This window comes from Pipra filicauda, unplaced genomic scaffold (genome assembly GCF_003945595.2).
Source record: "Pipra filicauda isolate LSUMZ 115617 unplaced genomic scaffold, ASM394559v2 scaffold144_size1929842_pilon, whole genome shotgun sequence".
NCBI lineage: Eukaryota > Metazoa > Chordata > Aves > Passeriformes > Pipridae > Pipra > Pipra filicauda.
In genome coordinates, this window is record NW_024103929.1 from 473,849 (window position 1) to 494,586 (window position 20,738).

Consider the following 20,738-nt stretch of genomic DNA (forward strand, 5'->3'; position numbering starts at 1 on the left):
TGCTGAAGAACAGATCAACCACTAAACCTGTAACTAAGTATGGGGACTATCTGCAGGATACTGAAGCACTTAAAGAAAAAACCACCACCAAACAGATCAATCAAGGCTATGGTAAACATTTTGTAAAAGATTTATTTAAGTATCATTTATCACAAAGAGGAAAATACATAGAAGATTAGAAGCATGCAACCATCTTCCACATTTCTATTTATTTTTCTTGCATTCACAGCATGTTGTAATAGTACTCCTGTGCCATCTCACTTCTTCCTCAAAAATACTATGTTTCAAGACATAGGATAACCAACAAAAACACAATAAAAGGTAAGATAACATATGAGAAAAGTGCAAAGTAAAAAAAGTCACGTATATACCACATTCAAACCCCTCCCCTTCCAAAAAACTGATAAAGGCAAACTGTCATTTTGCTGTACGATCAGATTGTCTTTATGAACTACTTTACAAAAAATTAATATAAATTAAGGGCATGATCCTGCAGACACTTATAATTGTAGCTAACTTCAATCAGAGTGGCTCAGTTGGTATTATTAAAAGCCACAAGTTAGTCACATGCATAAGTTCTTGCAGTGTAACACCCTAAGGCAATAAAATGTTTAAGAGCATTAAGGAGAACAAAAATTAAAGCAAACAAAATCACTCTCAGATGTGTTTTGCTTAGTAAGTTTATATCAAACATATTTTAAACAGAACAGTTTGCTCCTAAAAGCCCTGAATATTTCTATTACTTAAGCAGTTTTGCAAGATTAAAAGACAAAACCCCCAGGAAGCTGGTACAGATGTTAATTAACATAGAAATTGCTTCAGGCAGGTATGTAGGGAGGTGGAGGTTCCTTCTCAGGCATCTTCACTGCCATTTCATAGGTTGGCAGAACATACTAAGAAAAAGACATTTTGAAGTGATTAGTGCAGAAGGTTTGAAAATAAGAAAAAAACAGAACAAAAACACACATGCCCCATCAGCAATTTAATCCTCTGTTGCAGGCAGAAGTTTTTAAGAACTTACTGCTGTTTCTAGTAAGCAAATGAGGAAGTGAAAGAAGGTGCAGGAGCAGTTTAGTGCTCTGTTGAGCCTAACCCTGGGTCATTCATTCCACCCCACTACCTCCTGGCTTTGCAAAGCAGCAAGAAAGGTTTGGACTCATGCAATTAAAGCTTCCCTCTACTAAAACAAAAACATTCTAGGACTTCTCTTAATTAACCCTCTTATTTTAGGCACCATCAGAATGCAACTGAGAAATAACCCACCAAAAAATTAGCTGCTTTACCGTTTTTTAATCTTTCCAGTCTTTCTTTAGAAAGGTGCACAAGGCTTGGAAGCATACAGGGATATGGTGATTTTCTACTTCAAAATTAAACAATGCTGATTCCTTTTATCTGAAACAGAGGTTTTACCTGTGGAGGAGCTTCAAAAGCAGGGTACACAGCGATCTCTGGCAAATTTCTGTTGCTGATGTATTTATAGCAGTTCCATACACAGTTAATTAGATATGCCTGAAAGAAGAGAGATTTCTCTTTTTAAAGACCTCATATGCATTGGCTGAGTCAGAAATTAGATGTTTGATTACATTCCTATGACAAAAAGGAGCATAAATCAACTTAGGCAATACATATCTGAGGAATGGTTGCTATTCCACAGATCTGGCCACATACCTATTGCTCCCCATTTAGCTTTGCTGTCACGGTGACTCAGAGAGGATGAACCACACAGGTTTTAGCAAAAGAATTCACAGATTCATTCAACTCATCTCTGTCAGCCTCGGCAGTGCTAATCAAATTAATCCCCAACTGGCTCATGCTTCTGTGGATCTCAGTCCAAACCTGCCAGTAGGAGGAGGAGGAGAGGCCAACAGTACAATCCCACTCATCCCCGAGGTAGCACTATTTGTCCAACTAACTGCCAGTGTGAAGGAGAGGACTCAAATACACAGCCGGGCTGGCAGCAAAGTGATGGCAGAGCAAAGCTGGTTGGACTGTGAGTCAACACTGACTGCTGTAGAAAGACATGCTACCACGATCTGATGAGGACTTGGGGTTTATACTAATTTGTGTAACATTAATGTTTCCCAATCTGGCAAGTTAGCACTTGGTCATACAAAAAGTATCGAATTTCCCAATCTATACCAAAATCTTATCTACTGTATTAGGCTTCTGCTCTCCCCAGTCAGACATTCCTATTGGAGAATATATAGATAATTAGTAGAATTATTTTTCATTACTTCATTTTTTTCTTAAATGCAATCTGAATGCAATAAAAGAGCATTATCAGGGCAAATGTACATTATCAATTCATTTCTCTAATATGATTTGTCTGCACAAGAGTTTCTGTAATTCAAATTAATGCCTCTGTACTTAGATTCTCAAAAAGAAAATAACTGGTAATATCACCCTTCATTAGGAAGGGAGATGCAGCTCTGAATTAACTACGCATTTCCTCATTCTATCATCTTCCTTTCAAAACATGCATCCTGGTTTGTTAGGCACAGTGAGGGATTTTAAAAGTTTTGTTTAGAAAATTGTATGCTGTAACTCAATATTGTTTCACCACAAGTTTTATAACAAATATTAAAATTATCTTCACATAGGCAAAAAGATGTTATTTGAAGCCTTTATGCATTCTTACTTCCTCCTAAGGAAGGGCAGAGCTGCATAAACATGCCCCACTGCACACACACAAACAAGCTAGCTGAAGACACTAGTACACAAAATATTAGACTTAAGTCATACCATAAATGAACATCCCAACAATTCTGCTTAAAGAAGTTCTTATCTCAGCATTAAGAAGCCAGATGGGTTCTGAATTCAGCACTGAGAATTAATGCAGATTGACAGCATCTTAATATTTAGCAACTCTTGAAACAGACATATGCTTAAATTTTACCTTACCTTTAAAATGATAAATAAGGCAAAGAACACCAGAACAATAAACAAGAGACAGCTGGAGTCCAAGGAAAGAAGGTCATCTTTGTAAGGGAAATCCGGCTAGTCAAAAAAAAAAAAGGGGAAGGGAGAGAAAGGGAGAAGATAAGAATGAACACTGCAGTCAAATATGATAGAAAAACATCCAAACTTCACACCGAATGAAACAACTCTTGTGTAAACTACTCCCCCAGAAACAAAAAGTTCTGTTTCTCACTAGTTTCTTCTCTATGCTCCCATAAAGCACAGCATTTATCCTGCCTCTATCCTGCAAGAACGGGTCACTATAGCACTGTCCGTGCCCATCGTCACATTATCAGTCTCATGCTAATAAAGATATCCACAAAACTTCCTTTTACACAGCTCCAGAACAGAATTTGTACTTATGGTCCTCTACAACTCTTTAATAACTTAGTATTAATTACCTCATGGCAGTCCAACCTGTAACATACATGTGTGCAGAGCAAAAAGGTAAAAAGTTGTCCCCAAACTTCAGAAGAGCCAAACAGAGAGCTTCTTCAAACTTCAGACTTCACTTTCCCTGACTACAGTAACAAACACCAATCCAACTTTGTTTTTAAAATTACTTTTTTAAACATCGGCTTGATCAGATCTAAACACCAGCCAGAAAGAGTTTGTGCTCCCTGTTAACTGACAGTGCATTTTATCCACTGAGTCTTCTTGCAGTTAAATTACAGGCAGTGTTAATGAGAACTCTGTTCAGTTTCCTTAGAAAGTATTGTTGCAAAATAAGAGCCACATAGAATGTAAAAAGAAAACCTCGATCTCAGATTCCATCCCATAATGCTGTAGGACCTTTCCTACACTCTTCCTCCCCTTCTTTACCAAATAAGGGCCAATACATTTTAATCTGCAGTAAATTTGCCATAGAGCCCCATTGCTTAAAGGGTTACAAACACCCTTTCAAGTCCTGTTGTAGCCAATACAGTTTAAACCAACAATTCCCATCACAATTCTTTCTTTATTCTCCCTGGCTTTCCTTTGGCAATGATACCTTTGGCCCTTCCATCTCTGATAAGCTCCCGTTCTCATAACCACCCATGGCTGCTGCAGGCTGAATTCCTCTTTCTTATGCACGGGAAGGGAACTGTAGCTCAGTCACTGATCCAATTAAACCAAACCTGAATTTCAAATGTAAAATATCGACTTGAGCTGAACACTTACCAACTGATCCAGGTAATCCTTGATTCTGGGCAAGTAGGTTAGAGAGCTGATGGCAACCAGACAACTGAGCACAAAGTCAAAGAGTTGGTAACAGAAAAATGGGATCAGCCAGCCTACACGATGCTAAGAAGAAATAGAAAAAACCAGCAGCCTGTAAGTTATTCAGTTAAAAATTCAAGTAGCAAGTTTAAAACCAGGACTATAAATATACTTACAGCAATGGCACCATACACCATCATTGCACTGATTGTGAACATGAGGAGGGAGATGGCAAACAAAACGCAGGCATTTTCTGCATTAAAAGAAAAACAATAAGCATCAGTAATTTCCTGGAGTTGTCTCATGGCAGCTGACAGGTACCCCAGCTCTGTCCATTACTGTGAACTGTTCTCAACTAGTTCATCTGTGCAAACTAGCAGCAGCAGAATACAGTAGCTCAGATCTCACCTAACAGAAAAAGATCTGGTTCAATAAAACCAAAAAGTATTTGGAAAAATCCCTCTGCCTTAATCAGAAGCCTGACTAAAGCTCAGACACACCAATTACAAACCTGACGTAGTTTGATAGTAATGCACCATAATAATGCTGATTTGCAATATGTGTCAGTGCTGAAAGTATGTGAGTAAATAACTTTACAAATGGAAAGAATCTTAAGTGAAGCTAACACAGTATCAACCTTTATACTTGAAAATGGCTTGGTTATGTAATTCGGTCATTGGCAGTGGGAGCAGCGCTGCTCCTTCAGTAACACTAAAGAAAACAGGAAATCACTGTGTGGAAGGTATCCCATTATTTACAAGAAAAGGCAGTTGAAGAGAAGCCAATTTGTAGGAAAATCCAGGACACTCGTGGAAACTGCATGATAAAGATTCTCCGTGTGCATCACAGTTACTGATGACAGAAGCACAGCTGCTTATGAGTTAGATTATACTTTTCTCCTTTTTTAAACACAGAGAAAGAAACCAGTTTGAGAGTCTACAGATGTGGTAAATGAATGTTTTTTAGCAATACTGAAGTCAAACTTTTGTGGTTCTCATGCTTGGAAAAGAGATGATCTGAGAATACTTTCTAGTCTGAAATTGATTTGAAAAGACACTGTAGAAGTACTTATGTATCTAATTCAGTACAAGATAATATCTACATACATAGACAGCATCAAGAAAGAGCCCCTCCCGGTCTGAAATGCACTGTGTTGATCAGACCTAAGTCTCAGCAGTCACCAACAAGTGTGGTTTTCTTCTGAGAATTTATTACTCTCAATATTCACATGCACAATAAAACCTGTAATATTTCTTCATGCACACAAAACCCTCTAGCCCAGATGACAACATGGGAAATAAGAATCTCGAAGTTAAAAGCATGTGACAGACATTTTACACTAAAGAGTGAAGAAAGAACCTTCAGCTTCAGATGCATCTTTCATTCATATAAGCTTAAGGCTACCAAGTACAGCAACATTTGTTACAGAACATAGGACATTTTACAGACATCTGCTGTAATTTTACTTAATATCTTGGCTTTATGAGGCATTTGGTCCTTTCTCCCACTCTCATTTCATTACTAATAAATGTGAGTTATGGTCACAGGTCAGAACTCACAGATCCTCAACTCAGGTCATGAAGACTTAAAACAAAATGCTCAAACCCCACATTTGTGCTGCACTATTTATCCTTTGCTCCACTGGATCTAACCCTCCCTAAATTTTCATATAATACAACAGACTAAGACAAGGTACCTTAGAAGTGCAATACTAAACATATTTCTGCACGTTTAAAAAGAAGAGAAGCAAAATATATGCACAAGTTTACAGATACGATAGTTAAAAAGCTTGGTCATTACAGACAAAAGCTTGACGCCAGTTACACTTGTACACATCATACACTCAATAACAGAGTGAAATGTAGGCTTAATTCTTCTCATGATGCTTTCTGTTTCATTTCTTCTGCAGGTCAAACTTAGAGAAATACTTTGGTTTTACTCAAATACTTGGTGTCCCAATTCTTCCACTTTTCTTAGAAAGACAGCATGGTTTTCCTCTTAGTAAAGTCATACAGAATAGCTCTAAGCTCTTTCCTTAAATCTACAAAGACCAAGAAAAATTCTCAAAGTCTTTAAAACTGTTTTCTGCTGTTTTACTGAGACAGCAAAGATAGTAAATGTTCATGAAGAAAGCAAGTTAGATATATTCCACACATACTTCAAGAGTCAAAGCATTATATGGCCAAGAAATCTTCAGAAATCTTATCATCTGAGAGGCTTAGGCATAATATAAAGTAAAAATAATATTCCATGAAGTTCTTTTTATTCGTGTAGAAGAACTCAATCCCAGAATAATTTAGGAAAAGTTCAGAAAACAAGACAATCACATTTAAAAGCTCTATGCATATATTACACACTAGTGTAAGGCAAATCCACCACAACACTGCTTTATTTTCTAATCAGCCAGTTGAGTTATGGACCTACCAGCCATTCTCTCGGAAGCATAGTAATTCCCGATGACTTCATACTGGATATCAACTGTTGGCACTATATTTGGATGAGTCACTTCTACTGTCAACAAGATGCCCATCAGCAAGTTCACCACCTGAGAGAGATCACAGTTACCTCAAGGTTATGTGCATTGCAACAACTAGGATCATCTTAATGATACACTAATAATCCTTTATTTCAGTTAGAAACACACTCTTTGCTTTGCCTATATGTGGAAGAAAAAAAAAGAGAGCGCAACTTACAATTAAATTTCAAGCTGATTTAGTTAAACCTCTACCAAAACAACCAGAAGAGCACCAGACACTTGCTAGGTTTGAAGAATCACAACAGAATAACTTTACAAATTAAGGGGATGGATAACGTTTGTAGGGATTCAAATGACATAATTAATAATATTATTATAATAATAATTAAAAGAGGCCAGGACACAACAGCAGACACAAGACACATTTGGAAAGTTTCCGCTTTCTGTCACAAATTGAGTTAATTTAACCCACAAATAAAGTACTAAGTTTCTGCCATGATACAGCCTTTATAGGAGCTGGGGAGAACCATCTCCCTCCCCTTCCTAGAGAATTTATTAAAACCTCATCAGTCCTTATCAGAAAGGCTACACGAAGGAGAAAGTAAGGAGAAGTAAGAAAAACCACACATAAAGATTGAACTCCAAAATGTGTAAGCATTCAGCACAGGCTGTGTGCTCACCAGTCCTTCTCCTCCCTCATACTGCCACTGAAGACTACTTCTGTTACCCAATTTTGATACATACCAGAAATGTCTTCAGTAAGAGCTCAAAGAACCAAAAGTAGCTTAAGCCTCTGTAAAATTGCCTTCAGAGCATTTATAACCTATTCAAGACTTACAGGGGCATAGTTTCTGTTACTAATATCTGGAGAGACCTGCCAAAGGTTGCGTAACAAAAAAAGCCATGATGGTATTTTTGAGCTGCAGACATTTTCCAATCAGTATTCAGTAGTCACCACCACCAGCAGGATCTTTTACAATTAGCCTCAAAAGAAAAAAACCAAACTGGTTTACAGTTTCTCACAACTTAAGAATATTTGCCAGGGATTTCTTCTTTTACTGGCCTGGTTCCAGGAGGAACAGTGGCAAGTCTATGTACAATTATTGAAGCTTTCAGTAAGGAAAAAAAGCTGTTAAACATTTCCCCCCAAGGTTTAGAGATATCGTGGTGATAAGCTTGCTTGCACTTTCTGCTAAAAACAACTTTCATGATATCAAAGCTAGTCACTTTGTAGAAATGCAACTTCATCATACATTACACAAACTTATTAGAATTTCCAGCTACTTTGAGTCACTTGTATACTCCATTTTATGCCTTGGAACATAAAATACAGCAGCTAGTACAGTTGGTAGTGAAGAAATAGGTTCAACCACCACTATCTTTAGCCTCGAAACAAGCATATTTTCCCCCTCGCAGGACACTGTAGGGTAAACTGTCAAGTTGCTCATCTGTCACTTGTCTACATATTTTATTTTGCTTCACCACTGGTCACATGTACAGAACACTATAATCTCTCACCTGTTTAGTCCTTCTGTATTCTGGCTTTCTGCTCTCAATGCATTTTCAACCCTTCCATTTCCTCCTCTCTCTGTGAGAGAACTGAGGGTATCAAACTATATGTTGGAAAATACCTTCCTGCTCTAACTTGTTTTAAAAAGCCAGTGTCAAGAGACAGTTGAAATGTTGATCTCTACTTTACAAAACACAAAAGGACATGTTCAATTATAGCTAAATTATTTACTGTTTACACACAGTCATAAGTTTAACTGCCATGATAGGCCATCTGCCTCAAGAAAAAGAGCAAGCAGGACTTCAGTTACTATAGAAGTACTGAAGAACTCGAATGCCTTGGAATTTTGAGACCATAATTCCACATCTGTCACTTTTTTTTCATCCTACCCACATTCCAAAGTTAGCATACAGAAGTTTTCAGTAATTTCACTAGTTCCTGAGCACAGTTCAAAGTATTAAAGATTAATTTTCTCAACCTGAAATGATGTGAAAGGAAATCAGAAAACAGTCATTCAAAATACAATCTATTAGAATCAACGAGACAGAATAAAAATAGTAACTTAAAAACAAACAGCCCAAACCTCTGCCACTTAACACCCCAGGGTTTCCAGTACTCCATTGTTGCTGTTTATGAATCTGTCACAGCACTGAGCAATTCATCACATTCGACATATGGATTTCAATTAACAGCTACAGAGCCAGAGCCTGTATTTTAACTGCTTCCATCCTTTCACAGAAGCTTCATAACAGCAAGACCACAAGGCTTGTTTCAACTTAACAATCAACGTAACAGGCAGCGAGAGTACGGTCTGGACTGCAAAGCATCGCTAGAGCTTGTAAGTATATACCCACTGCAAATCAAATGTATGTTCACAAATGTCTACGTGGAGAAGAAGTCGGAAAAAATGTAAAACTTGTGTACGCATCAGTTTAAGATGAGGATTGAAACCACCACCACCTCTGCCTCAAAAAATCCCACCAACCTTGACAAGACAGCACTCAATGAACAGTGCAATGTTCTGAGATAACACCTCAAATCCCAGCAGGCCCCATCCTCATCCTTTTTGCTGGGAAATCAAAAATAATAATAAAAAAATTTGCAAAATGCATGTTCAAACTCTTACTCAAAAGGTGGTTCAATTAATACGAAAACCCCCTTAATGTAGTTTTGTAATATTTTACATTTTATATTTGGGATGGCTGAGTTTAACACAGTTTGGTGTAGCCTGTATCAAAATTTAAAAATCAAAAAGCTGGTAATCATATAGAAAGCCCGCATTTATTACACAATGGTAACAGAAATATTAGCTCCCCATATGATTAGAACTCAAAAGATAGTGGGGCTATTAAAGAGCATTAACTTTTTAATTAGCAAGTTTCACCTCCACAGGGTACACTTTAATACCTTATCACGTAAGTGCTTCTCTCAGGAGGCCTGAACATGAAGTCTAGGTTTCCCCAAGCACTCAGACTGACTTGGACAAAAACAAAAACTCCTACTTATAATTTGCTTATTTCCTTTTATGAGGCAAAAGAGGCAAATTGCCTTGCACTACTATACTTCATTTTCCTTTCACTTTTCCAATATTTTTCCCTAAACTTGCTCCCAAATTAAAGAAAAAACCAACACGGAGTTTCTGATTTGTTTTGGTTTATTATATTGAAATAATAAAAACTGAAAAAGAATTATTTTAAATAGGGTACTTCAGGGCCTCTAGCACTGTCAGTATTAGATTGGGACCAGTTATATTCCCTATTTCTGTAAGTCTTGTTTAGTGAATAAACGACTCCAGAGATCCCCCCTCAGCCTCCTGCTGACCAGCAGCAGTTGCATCACTGCCTCCATCGCTGAAGTTCGCTGCCAGAACGCACCAGCCCCTCCCTCCAAAACAATGCTATTGCTTTTAGACTGTTTATTGAACTCTGATCCCATTTTTGCCAGCGCAGTTTTCGTGCTTCCGGTTTCTGGGAAGCACTGTGCCTAATATGAAAGTTTACAGGAAGAAACAAACTTCAAAGCCACACGTTTGCAATTACGGAGTGAGGAACAGGACGTTTCTTTCTCCTTCCTACACAGAACAGCAGTGGGTGTTGTGGAGCAAACCAAGCTCTATCAGTCCTGGATCTCGAGTACGACTCCACTGGAAGTGTCCTTAACTTATCTCTTTGCAACTGCAGCGTTATTTACTGATCACAAACAGCAGCAGCCCTTAGACTGAGGCGTGCTTAAGACACTGATCACACAGCATCAACAGCAGACATTTTAGAAGATAATATCCTTGTTTTCTCTGGACTTGCAGAAGCACTCAACAAGAACAGTGATACAACTGTTTTAGCGAGATGAAAACTTAATTAGGTGCAAGACTTAAGAGTATGCAAATAAGCAAGGAATATGAAATGCCTAAAGAAATGGTTACATAAGATAACACGCATGTATTAAGTAGACAAACTCTTATCTTAGTAAAACATCTGGAGTAGATTGTTATGAGACTCCATTTTATGTTTGGTATCAAATTCCCTCAGTACTGCACTGCACGGGAACCCAATCTACCCAGTAAAGAGCAAGATTTTCAGTAATACAAACCTATTCTTCAACTAAACATTCTCCCCCAGCAAAAAGCTACCTCCTTAAAAACAACCCCAATAAAATACAAAAAATACAAACAAAAAAACACCAAACCCACAAACCAAAAAAACACTACCCTACAAAGAAAGTTATTATTACTTGTCCCACTGTAACTTACAAGCAGAGATTATTAAGTTGATTTAGAAATACTTCTCATGAGAATCTGAAAGACTAAGTTAGTGCTATATTTAAATGGTGCATTAATTACATTTCTAAACAACCTGACATACTCTTGACCATTTAATTTTTTTTTTAAAGTTTGTGAGCAGACAGATAAGTCTAATTTTCACTGTCCAAACTGTACTTTGCCTTCAAAAAGGTATAAATTATCGTCGAATTCCGATTTAGAGCATTAGGCAAGACCACATAAGACTTCATTGAAAGACCTTATTTCAGCTCAAACAGCCAACAGCTGTCTGACTTAAAAGTCCTCACCTCTTCCCAGGTCACAGCTGGGAAGAACTGGATAAAAATTTTCAGTGCACAGTTTAACAAAGCGTTTAATACATTTTATGTAAACTTCTTTTTTTTATAGAACAACACAGCTCTGAAGCACTTCGTGTGCCCCCCACTACCCTGAACTCAACTCTATTTTTCCCTCCAGCAGACTGACTCCTTGCACAGATCAAAGCCCCATCCGTCCCTGGAGCAGCAGCCTCACGGGCGCCCGGCGCACTTTTCACCGTCCCCAGCATGCATTCAGAAAGAACAAAGAAGAGCTGCAGCCAGGCAACAAGGCGAAACATAAGCACAGTAAGAGAGAGGTAGCAGCTGGAAGTACTACCAGGTCTGTGGCCACGGAAACACATCCCTGTCCTCCGCCCCCAGCAAGTTCCTGGGTTTACAGACACTCCCGCGAACAGGAAACGAAGTGGGGAAGGCAGCGAGGTGCTTCTGTTCTGTAACAAGGATCACTGTCTCCCTACTGTTAACGATTTGTGCTTCTCCTTGAGGTACCAGAAGCATATTCTTGAATTCCATCCATCAGCACGGGGCAAAATTTCCGGAGGTTTTGCAGGTTTCCAAAACAAGTCCGATTCTCAATATTACAATGGACATTTATTTTTCTATTTTAAATGACCTAATAACAGAACCTAATCAGCACCATGACATTTATTCCCAATTTCTTCTTGAAAATGAAAGAAATATCCTTTTCCTAGAGTTTTGTTACATTTCCAACCCCCTACCTTGCTTTTTCTTCCAGTCCTCTCTCCGGTCACTTTATTGTTTGACTTCACATTTTTTTGCCAATCAAAGGACCAAAATGCATAAAAATAAAGGATCTCCCCATACTCGCTGAAGATAAACCATGAGCTCTCCAAACTCAAATCCCCATGCCTGTAAAAGCAGTTTCTGTGCATGGCTCTTTCACATCAACCCGTTAAAATTCAGCATTCTCTATTTTTTTTTTACAGTCTGGGGAAGGGTAAAGGAAAATACAGGCTTTGGCTACAGCTTCAGAAAGCAGAAAAGTTATGATTCAACTTTTGTAAACCATCCTCTCATTTTTACTGCCCGCGAGGGGAAGGGGAAGGAAAGATGAAGAAATCACTTCAATAAAGGGGAACTCAGGTTGGTAACTCAGTTCCGTTTAAGGGAACTAAGGGAAGTTAGGGCTCCAGGCCTTTAACTTGCTGGTACTGTTTTCACGCTTCTATTTCACCCTAGTTCAGAACTATCTCGAATATTTCATCTTCATCATCACCGCTCTCTCTTGGAAAGAAAGAACTCACCAGGCAGAAAGCAAAGAAGTGTTTTGGGAGCCAAATTTGTTTCCATCGCTTCTCAGCTCCTGTGCTGAGAACACCAGAGCATGGAATAAACTTCCCCTGTTAGAAAGCTCTTCGACAAGCAAAAGAAATGCTCATTTTGGAGACAATGACCTTCCTCTCCGAGCTTACACACCACAGCTAATCCTCCTATAACACACCCCAAATTCCAGTCTCCCCCAGCTCTCCTCCCTTACCAAGGACACGCTCAGTGCTGCTTAAAAGTCTCAATCCCTCCAACACAAGAATGGCAATATTAACACAACCCCTCCGAGACCCAGATTACAACGCTCTGAACTTTCCCTTCACTTTCTTTTTCCAAGTACCACAAGGGAGGCCGCCGAGGGACAACCGGGCTTTGTAAGGGAAGGAAGAGGGACTCGAGCCCCGTCGGGTGACCCCAGGAAACTCCCTCGTCCAGCTTCCCTTCGGGAAGGGAACAATTCCCTGGGGGGCGGGGGAGCCAGAGCTCCGCAGCCCCTCGGGAAAGGAAACAACTCCCAAGGTGAGGGGAGCGGGAGCCCCTCGAAAAAGGGAGCAACTCCCGAGGTGAGGGGAGCCGGAGCACCCCGGCCCCTCAAGGCGGCCACACGCGTGCTGAACCCCCCACCCCCTCACCACCACCACCTCCTCCCCCGCGCACGCGCGCTGCGCGCGCCCCCCCCCCCCCCCCCCCCCCCTCCCCACCGCCGCCGCGGCCACCCCCTCGCCCGCCGGCCGCTCCAGGCACTCACCATGTACCAGGTGCCCAGAATGATGGTCCCGGTGCGCACATGGCAGCAGCCGCAGCAGCGGGTGCTGTAGAAACGGTCCCGGCTACGCTTGAACGTCATGGCGGCTGCACAGACCTCCGTCCGCCCACCCTACCACCCGCCCTCTCCAGGCAATTCCCGAAGCCCGGGGCCGTAAAACCCCCGCGCGCGCGTCACCGCGCGCGCTAGCCAATCAGGAGCCGAGAGGGGGTCGCGGGGCGGGTCCGCGTTGCCGCGGCAACGGGTGACTGGCGGCACCGCGGACCAATCGCACTGGCCTCCGGAGTGCCGCCCCGCGCTCACCTGCGGGGGCGGGGCTGCGTCCGCCATTTTGGGTCCCGCCCGCCCATCCCACAGCCCCTCGGGCGGTGCCGCTCCCTGCGGCGGATCCGGCGGGAACGCGGTCTGTCATGCTCGCCCGGGGCACGAGGAGCAGCTCTCCGTGCTCCACCCGTGCTGCGCCGGTGTGGGGTTGCCGGGCCGAGGAACTGGGGCTTGGCCGCCATGCAGGCAGCGAAACCATAGGGGTGAAACTGTTGTCCAACGACAGCGCGGTATGCCTCTGTTCTCGGTGCTGGTGAGGGGCACCTCGAGTACTGTGTCCACTTTGGGGCCCCTCACTACAAGAAAGACATTGAGGTGCTGGAGAGGGTCCAGAGAAGGGCAGTGAAGCTGGGGAAGGGTCTGGAGAGTAAGTCCTATGAGGAGCGGCTGAGGGAGCTGGGGGTGTTTAGTCTAGAGAAGAGAAAGCTTGAGGGTGACCTTATTGATCTATACAACTACCTGAAAGGAGGTTTTAGCCAGGTGGAGGTCGATCTCTTCTGCCAGGCAACAAGTGATAGAGAGGATGAGAGGACACGGCCTCAGACCGTGCCAGGGGAGGTTTAGACTGGACATCAGGAGCAGCTTCCTCACAGAAAGAGTCATTAGATATTGGAACGGGCTGCCCAGGGAGGTGGTGGAGTCACCATCCCTTGGAGGTGTTTAAGGAAAGATTGGTGCTTAGTGCTGTGGTCTAGTTGACATGGTGGTTTTTGGTCATGGGTTGGACTCGATGATCTGAGAGGTCTTTTCCAACCGAATTGATTCTGTGATTATGGGGCAACCTTTAGTTCCAAAATAAAAACCAGGAGTAATGTCTCCTGGTCCTGGTTTGGGCCAGGACAGGCTTAATTTTTTGCAGTAGCCTGGAGGGGGCATGGTCAGGACATGGAGGTTATTCTGTACCACCTGGTGGCATTGCTGGGGGCAGGGAAAAGGGACTCTCCCTTTCAGGAAAAGGGGCTCGTTGCAAGGGAAAGGCAATCTCACTTTCATGAAATGAGAATTTTTTTTTTCTTATGAATAGTTTCTTTTCATATACTCTCTGTCCTTACTATTGTTGCTATTCCTGTTAGTTTTCTTATCTTGTTGCTGCTTCCAGTAAATTGTTCTTATCTCAACCCATGATCTTTGCATTTTGTACCTCTAATTCTCAGTTCCATCCCACCAAAGCAGGAAGGGGAAGAGAGAGAAAGAGCACAGAGTGCAGTTTTTGGAGAGCCTTGGTGGGGGCACTGAATTGGGTAGTACCATTCCTAAACCACAACACCTGAGGAGAGCCTGAAGCTTTGAGGTACTGTTGACATCCCCCAGCTTTCACTGAAATTCAGCCAGTGCTGTAGAAGATTTGCTATTCTTTTGCTATTCTTTTGTGTTAATTCCTTGGATTAAGTAATGAGATTATACTAAGAGCATAGGTCATAACAGGGAAAATAGAAGAGGTGAAATTCAGTCCACAAAGGTGCTTTACTTTGTTGGTTAGTCCAAGGCCCTGTTGATGAGTGGATAATGGGAATGTTTCATTAGTCCCCCTGAAACCTGCAGTTGCTGTGCATGTTAATGCACATGTTAATTAGAAATAACATGTATAAATCCAAGTACTGCCTTTGTATGTGTACCACACATACAAAGTGGTGTCCCCACCACTTAGACACGCAGTCTCTTGTTCCCACGTGGAGAAGGACCTGTAAACTTCCCCTGACCCAAGGGTTTCTGCAGACCTGAGCTGTTGATACAGAAATGCACTGTTTATTTTACTCCTTTATGTGAAACTGCAAGTATGTTCTTCTTGGCAGTGTACAATCAGTTTGAGACACTCACAAAACCGTAAATATTTGCCGTGCATATATACACCAAGATGTATGTCAGTATTAATACTGAGCTTTTTCACCCTGAACAATGAGAAGGTAATGATAGTGACTGTGCTTGTCCTTTTGATATATTCCAGATCCTACAATTAACATATTTTAGTGTTTTAGCTGCTTAGCCTATTTTTAAACATGAGCCGTTGCTGAGTTGTTTGAAATTATTTACTTAAAGGCTTTAAAACTGACCTTTTTATTTTAAATCCCCAGTGTTCCGTAATTGGTGTTTTTCTTCCTTAGGGCATATTTCATTTTTGAATAAACATGTTGTAAGTGCTGCTAAGACTGCTGTAATGATCCTATTATAAACTATTGTTTGTTTCTCTAGTACTCCTAATGTTCTCAGCCCTGTGCACAGATGCCTTAATTATCAAGACTCTGATTTAATGTAGCGAAAAGGGACTAATTTTAATCAATATATATGCATCCATGTAAATAAATAGAGAAAGAATGTGCATTTTATTGTAATCAGTCATTTAAAAAATCGGTTTCCTCACAGATGGCACATTGGGAAGCCTAAGCCAACTGTTCCTGCTGCATGCATGCCTGAATTGATTACATTGTTCTGTGGAGCTCAGAGATTCTCCCTCCTGTTGGTCTGTCCCTGTGTGAAACAGGAATTCACAGTACTAAAATGAGTCAGAAGTGAAAGCCAGAACCGCTCCCCCGAGCTTGGACATCAATTTGGAAACACCTAGATCCCACTCTCAGTCCAAATGGTTTGTGAGGGCAAGTGTTCCAGCTAAGATCTTGCAGTTGGACACTTTGCCTTTGCTTGGATCACTGGCAGCTCTCATGTCAGGCTCAGGTCTTCAGGGCTATTTTCATGAGATGAAAGAAATCTTAATTAAGTGTTCATATCTTTGTCAGCCAGACTCAGAATAAAAATTGATGCGATTCCCTTGAGCTTCGCTGCTTGTTATACCCTGCAGACAACAAAGATACTGGGAAGAATAATGTGAATCTCATTTAACATCACAAAGAAGCTTTCCACAGCAGGATAGACTGATGTGAAACTGTTGAATGGGCATAGAAAAAACTCTCTACTTTCTCTTCCCTTAAAAAAAAAAAAAGAAAAAGAAAAAAAAGATTAAAAGAGTATTTTGAGAATGATTGCATTGTTTCCTGTACTTGGGGAAAGGGAGAATAGGTTAATGATTTTAGTCCTACCCTCTGTGAAAGATTCCAGTTCTTCTATACCACAAGCAGCCCAGATGACCTCAGGCAAGACACTTCCTTCTAGCTGATCCTTAATTCTCTCCTTTTTGCTAGTTCAAAGAGGATTTGTGAGGCTAAATATATAAAAACTGAAGGGCTCATCTTACAGCCATGACAGCCAGAGCAAAATCTTGGAGACAGAGAGTACTGGTGATAAAACTTTTCCTCAAACAAATAGCAAAAAGACCTTGGCATGCAGGACCAAATTCCCTCAACAGTAAGAGCAGGAAGCAGATCTGCAAGTCCAAAGCAGCTGCAAAAGAATGATTGGGATTCCTTTATTAGCAGGATACTTAACTCCTTCCTCTCAGCAGGTAGGGAAGGTATGATATCACAGTGTTCCTCATTAGCCAAACTAGTTAGGGCTTTCAAAACCAATGTCTAGACAGGAGATTTGCACTTCTGTCTTGAGAGGGCCTAGCAATGTTTTACCAAATACAAATTAGTTTTGAATAATCATATCTGAATAAGGTGACAGCAGAATAGCTAGGATCCGGTAAATGAGAGACCAGGCTGCATTCTCCTTCAACTTCTAAGTTCAACACTCACAAGATGTCAAAACCATGGAGCACTAAGGCTGTTTTCTCCTGATTTTTGTAATAGCACAGTCTTTCCCTTTTGTGCCGTTCTTCAGTCTGTCCTTGGCTAGGAGATGTTGGTTTAATGCTGCCACCGTTACTTCTCTGCACGCACTGTACTATTGCCAGGATGGAAATATTTTGAAGGATGAGATACGGTTCTGCTTCAGCATTTGCTCTGTTGTGTGAAGGGAAACCTGCAGATCCTGAGCTGATGACCATATGTAACCTCCTCAGGCAGAGTTCATATCAGTTTATAATGAAAATATTGTCACGATTGGGGTTGGGAGGCTGAGGCGCGGTGAGATGAACTGATTTGACCAACACTACAGAGGTTAATCAAAGTTGTAGGAACATCAAGCAAGTCCCTTGTGCACTGGGTTCTTTACTGGGGAATAAAAAGTGCAGTGCAGGACATGTTGGAGCTCCTCCTTTCCCAGTGGAAGTCACTTAACTATAAGGGCAGTAACAAGTTACTCCTATATTTTTTTCCTATAACTGTATGCGTCTGCTACTCTGCATTCTAAAATTAAAAAAGAAAAAAAATGAGGAAAGGTAGCTTCTCAAACTCGGTTATTTTCCACACTGAACAACCATTTTTAAATTAAAAAAGCAAAGATTTTCAACATCACAGAGCAGGTAATATCTTTACATAGCTACTGCAGTATGTAACACCACATCCCTTCAGCAGAATTTAGAAAAATACATAGAACTGTTGCAGAAGGTGTGAAAAATATGCAGGCTAAGATCATGGATTGACTTTTTGCTTCCTTAAAAGATATAAGAATGTACTAAAGTAAAAGCAAGGCATTAGCATATCAATGAGGGGAAAAATCCCTCAAATAAATTACTCAGGGGGAAACTTTGCTCTTGGTGACTCACACAGTGAAATCCTAGATATCCTGAAGTCAACATTAACAAATTTTACCAGCCTTTTTCTTGGAAGAAAACAATGTAATTTGGAGAGTCAGTGGTTTCTTGTAAAAGAGGTAAGAAATGTGTAAGAATGTGTCACAATGACTTTTGTGGTTATTGAACTTTACTCTTGTTTACTGAATTAATCAACATCACTTTGGGATTCCTAATGTAATGTTCCAGGCTTCTATATTATTTGTTCTAGTTGGTTGCTGTTAACAATATGAATTATCTTTTACCAGCAAGAGTCAGTTTAACTCAGTTTCAAACCTTTTAAACTAAAGGTTAGAAAATCAGCTAAAATATGACAGCATGATGTAAAATTTCTCTAAGACTGTGTTTCTGGGTGACTTTCTCTGTGCTCAGGTTTTCTGAATCTCAAACACTGAATAAAAATTCTCATCTTCATTTAGAGAATCAAAATCTGATAAACTAAAAGAGCTGTGGTTCATTTATAGCAGCCTCCACACAGCTGAGGAGCTATGAAAATGTCTAAAAATAACGCGATCTAAAATGGTACTTGCAATTTCAGATATCTCAGTGCTTTCACATGAACAAACAGTGAGCGCTGGAAAGGGGAAATGTCCTGTACTCACCAACAGCCTCCCCCTTCCAGCCCTCAGCCTGGCCCTGCCCTTCCATGAATCTTGGCAGGGTGAATAGGATGAGCATAAGGACCTGAACGATACCTGTTCAGGGAAGCAGGATGTTCCCTTCTGGTGGCAGTGATTTCTTTACACATTGACTCTTTGACTGGGTTTGCAATTTGAGATGCCAGCAAAGATTTCCAGGAGGAACACAGATGAGTTGAATAAAGCCATTTATCACTTGTCTCTGTAACATGCACTACACAGAACCAAAGGAAAATTGTGCATGCAAAGAGAAATTAAAATTTGATAGAAAATAAAGTTTGCCAAGTTTCTGATATTCTCTTGATGGGACGATAGAGGGGTCAATTTATGTCACAGTGGCCGTTTCCCCAAAAGACACAGGGAGTTTGTTTCTGAGACCAATGCATTACCATGTCCATTCAATACGGGAGGACCTTCCCTTTGCAGATGAGAACATCTGTGAGGCTGAATGTCAGGGATGGCACATAGTGCAAAGTTCAAGTTGCCTTGAAAATACTCCTGGGTCTGATTCAGTATGATCACAGAAGAAGGACAAGGTTTCCTCTATTTGATCTTTGTAACCCATGACTTCAAAACCCTCTCTCCTCACAACGTCCAGCTACCCTTAGAAATGTGAGCATAATAAAGAAATTATTTCCTGCCAGACAATTAGCATATGTACCTGCTCCTTGGCTTGTGCAGATATGTCGGCTGTGCCACCAATCTGCAGATTGGGTGGAACCTTGATAATTATAGACAATTACAATGGTCAGTTATGGAAAATTATGGAGCAGCAGGCCAAATTCCTCTCTGCGGTTGCCCCACTTAACCCTGGCAGTGTTACACACGTTTGCAGTGTGAAGCAAAGCTTCAGACTCTGCATCTGCATCCTGCTGTCTGCTTGTGAGTAAACACAGCTTTGTAGGTCAGCAGTTCATCACTTACAGCATCAACCACATCTTAATGCCAGAGATACGATGGATTCACCACGTATGGATAAGGCCCTATTATTAGGGATACAGCCAATCTTTCACCTTCAAAAGGCTGCCCACAAGAAAGAGCATTATTACAAAAATAGAGCAGATTGAGTTTAAGCGAAAGTGGAAACTTAAAGCCACGTATTTCATCATTTGCTGCTGGAACAATTAATTGCTATCTCCTAACCAGATCATAGATGTTTCCCAGCCACACTTCAGCCCACCTCCCACACCATGGCTGCACCAGAGGCTTGATTTCCAGCTGCTGGGCTATTTGCAGGCACAGGGAGAGCTTTTGGCTGCTTCTAAGGCATGTGCCTCTCAAGCAGCTAATAAATTGCTTAGGGAAAAGGCAGAGGGAGCCAGCTGAACCTGGCCCATGAACTGAAAATTAAACTACACTGGATTGATGAATGACCAGAGAGGCTACTCTCAATTTACTCTTCTAAGGGATAACATTCAGCTATAGCTCAAGCAATGCTTCAGCTTGTTGGAGGGATGTTGAATCTTCTGTCTGAGGATTTACCCTAGACTCCCGCTAGCAAAGATCAGAGACTAGAATGTGCACATCTAGCACATTCATTTAACCCTCCTGGAGCCAGAATCAGCAGAGCAGGCTGATAATCTGCACAGCCTCATAGAAGAGAAGGGGAAGCATGTTTTAAGAGCACAGAAACCAGGGAGTAACCTGAACATGCGATGGTGAAGGAGTGTTTCATAAGGAACTCAAAGGTCTGCTTTTCAAAGCATCTGTGAAGGCAATTTGATAAGCTGTGTGATGGTCTTTTAGCCTCTGAGGACTGGGAAGAGAAAGAATGGAAGTTGACAGCAGTTGCTGAGCGCTTTGTGTTTGGGTTTGTTTTTTTTTTAAACTCAGTTCTCTCACTTTAGAACACTTTCTCATCACTGAGAGCACGTGCAGCAGCGGCACTGGGAGGTGTAGTGCAGGAAGGCTTCTGG

At 41.1% G+C, this 20,738-nt stretch overlaps 1 protein-coding gene and 1 long non-coding RNA gene across 2 annotated transcripts; one reads left to right on the forward strand and one right to left on the reverse strand.

Annotated features, from left to right (window-relative positions):
* Nucleotides 1-112: 112 nt before the first annotated feature.
* Nucleotides 113-13,453, reverse strand: LAPTM4A (lysosomal protein transmembrane 4 alpha). The gene is made up of 7 exons (XM_027750405.1): nucleotides 13,276-13,453; nucleotides 6,583-6,703; nucleotides 4,335-4,411; nucleotides 4,120-4,242; nucleotides 2,902-2,997; nucleotides 1,411-1,509; nucleotides 113-893 (listed from the first exon to the last, which is right to left on the reverse strand). The coding sequence occupies exons 1-7, from the start codon at nucleotides 13,372-13,374 to the stop codon at nucleotides 819-821; spliced, it is 690 nt and encodes a 229-aa protein (XP_027606206.1). The 5' UTR covers nucleotides 13,375-13,453; the 3' UTR covers nucleotides 113-818.
* Nucleotides 13,454-13,619: 166 nt separating this feature from the next.
* LOC113989082 lies at nucleotides 13,620-16,589 on the forward strand. Its single transcript, XR_003541119.2, has 3 exons — nucleotides 13,620-13,847; nucleotides 14,772-14,908; nucleotides 15,979-16,589. It is a non-coding gene; the product is annotated as an uncharacterized LOC113989082 (long non-coding RNA).
* The last annotated feature ends 4,149 nt before the right edge of the window (nucleotides 16,590-20,738 follow it).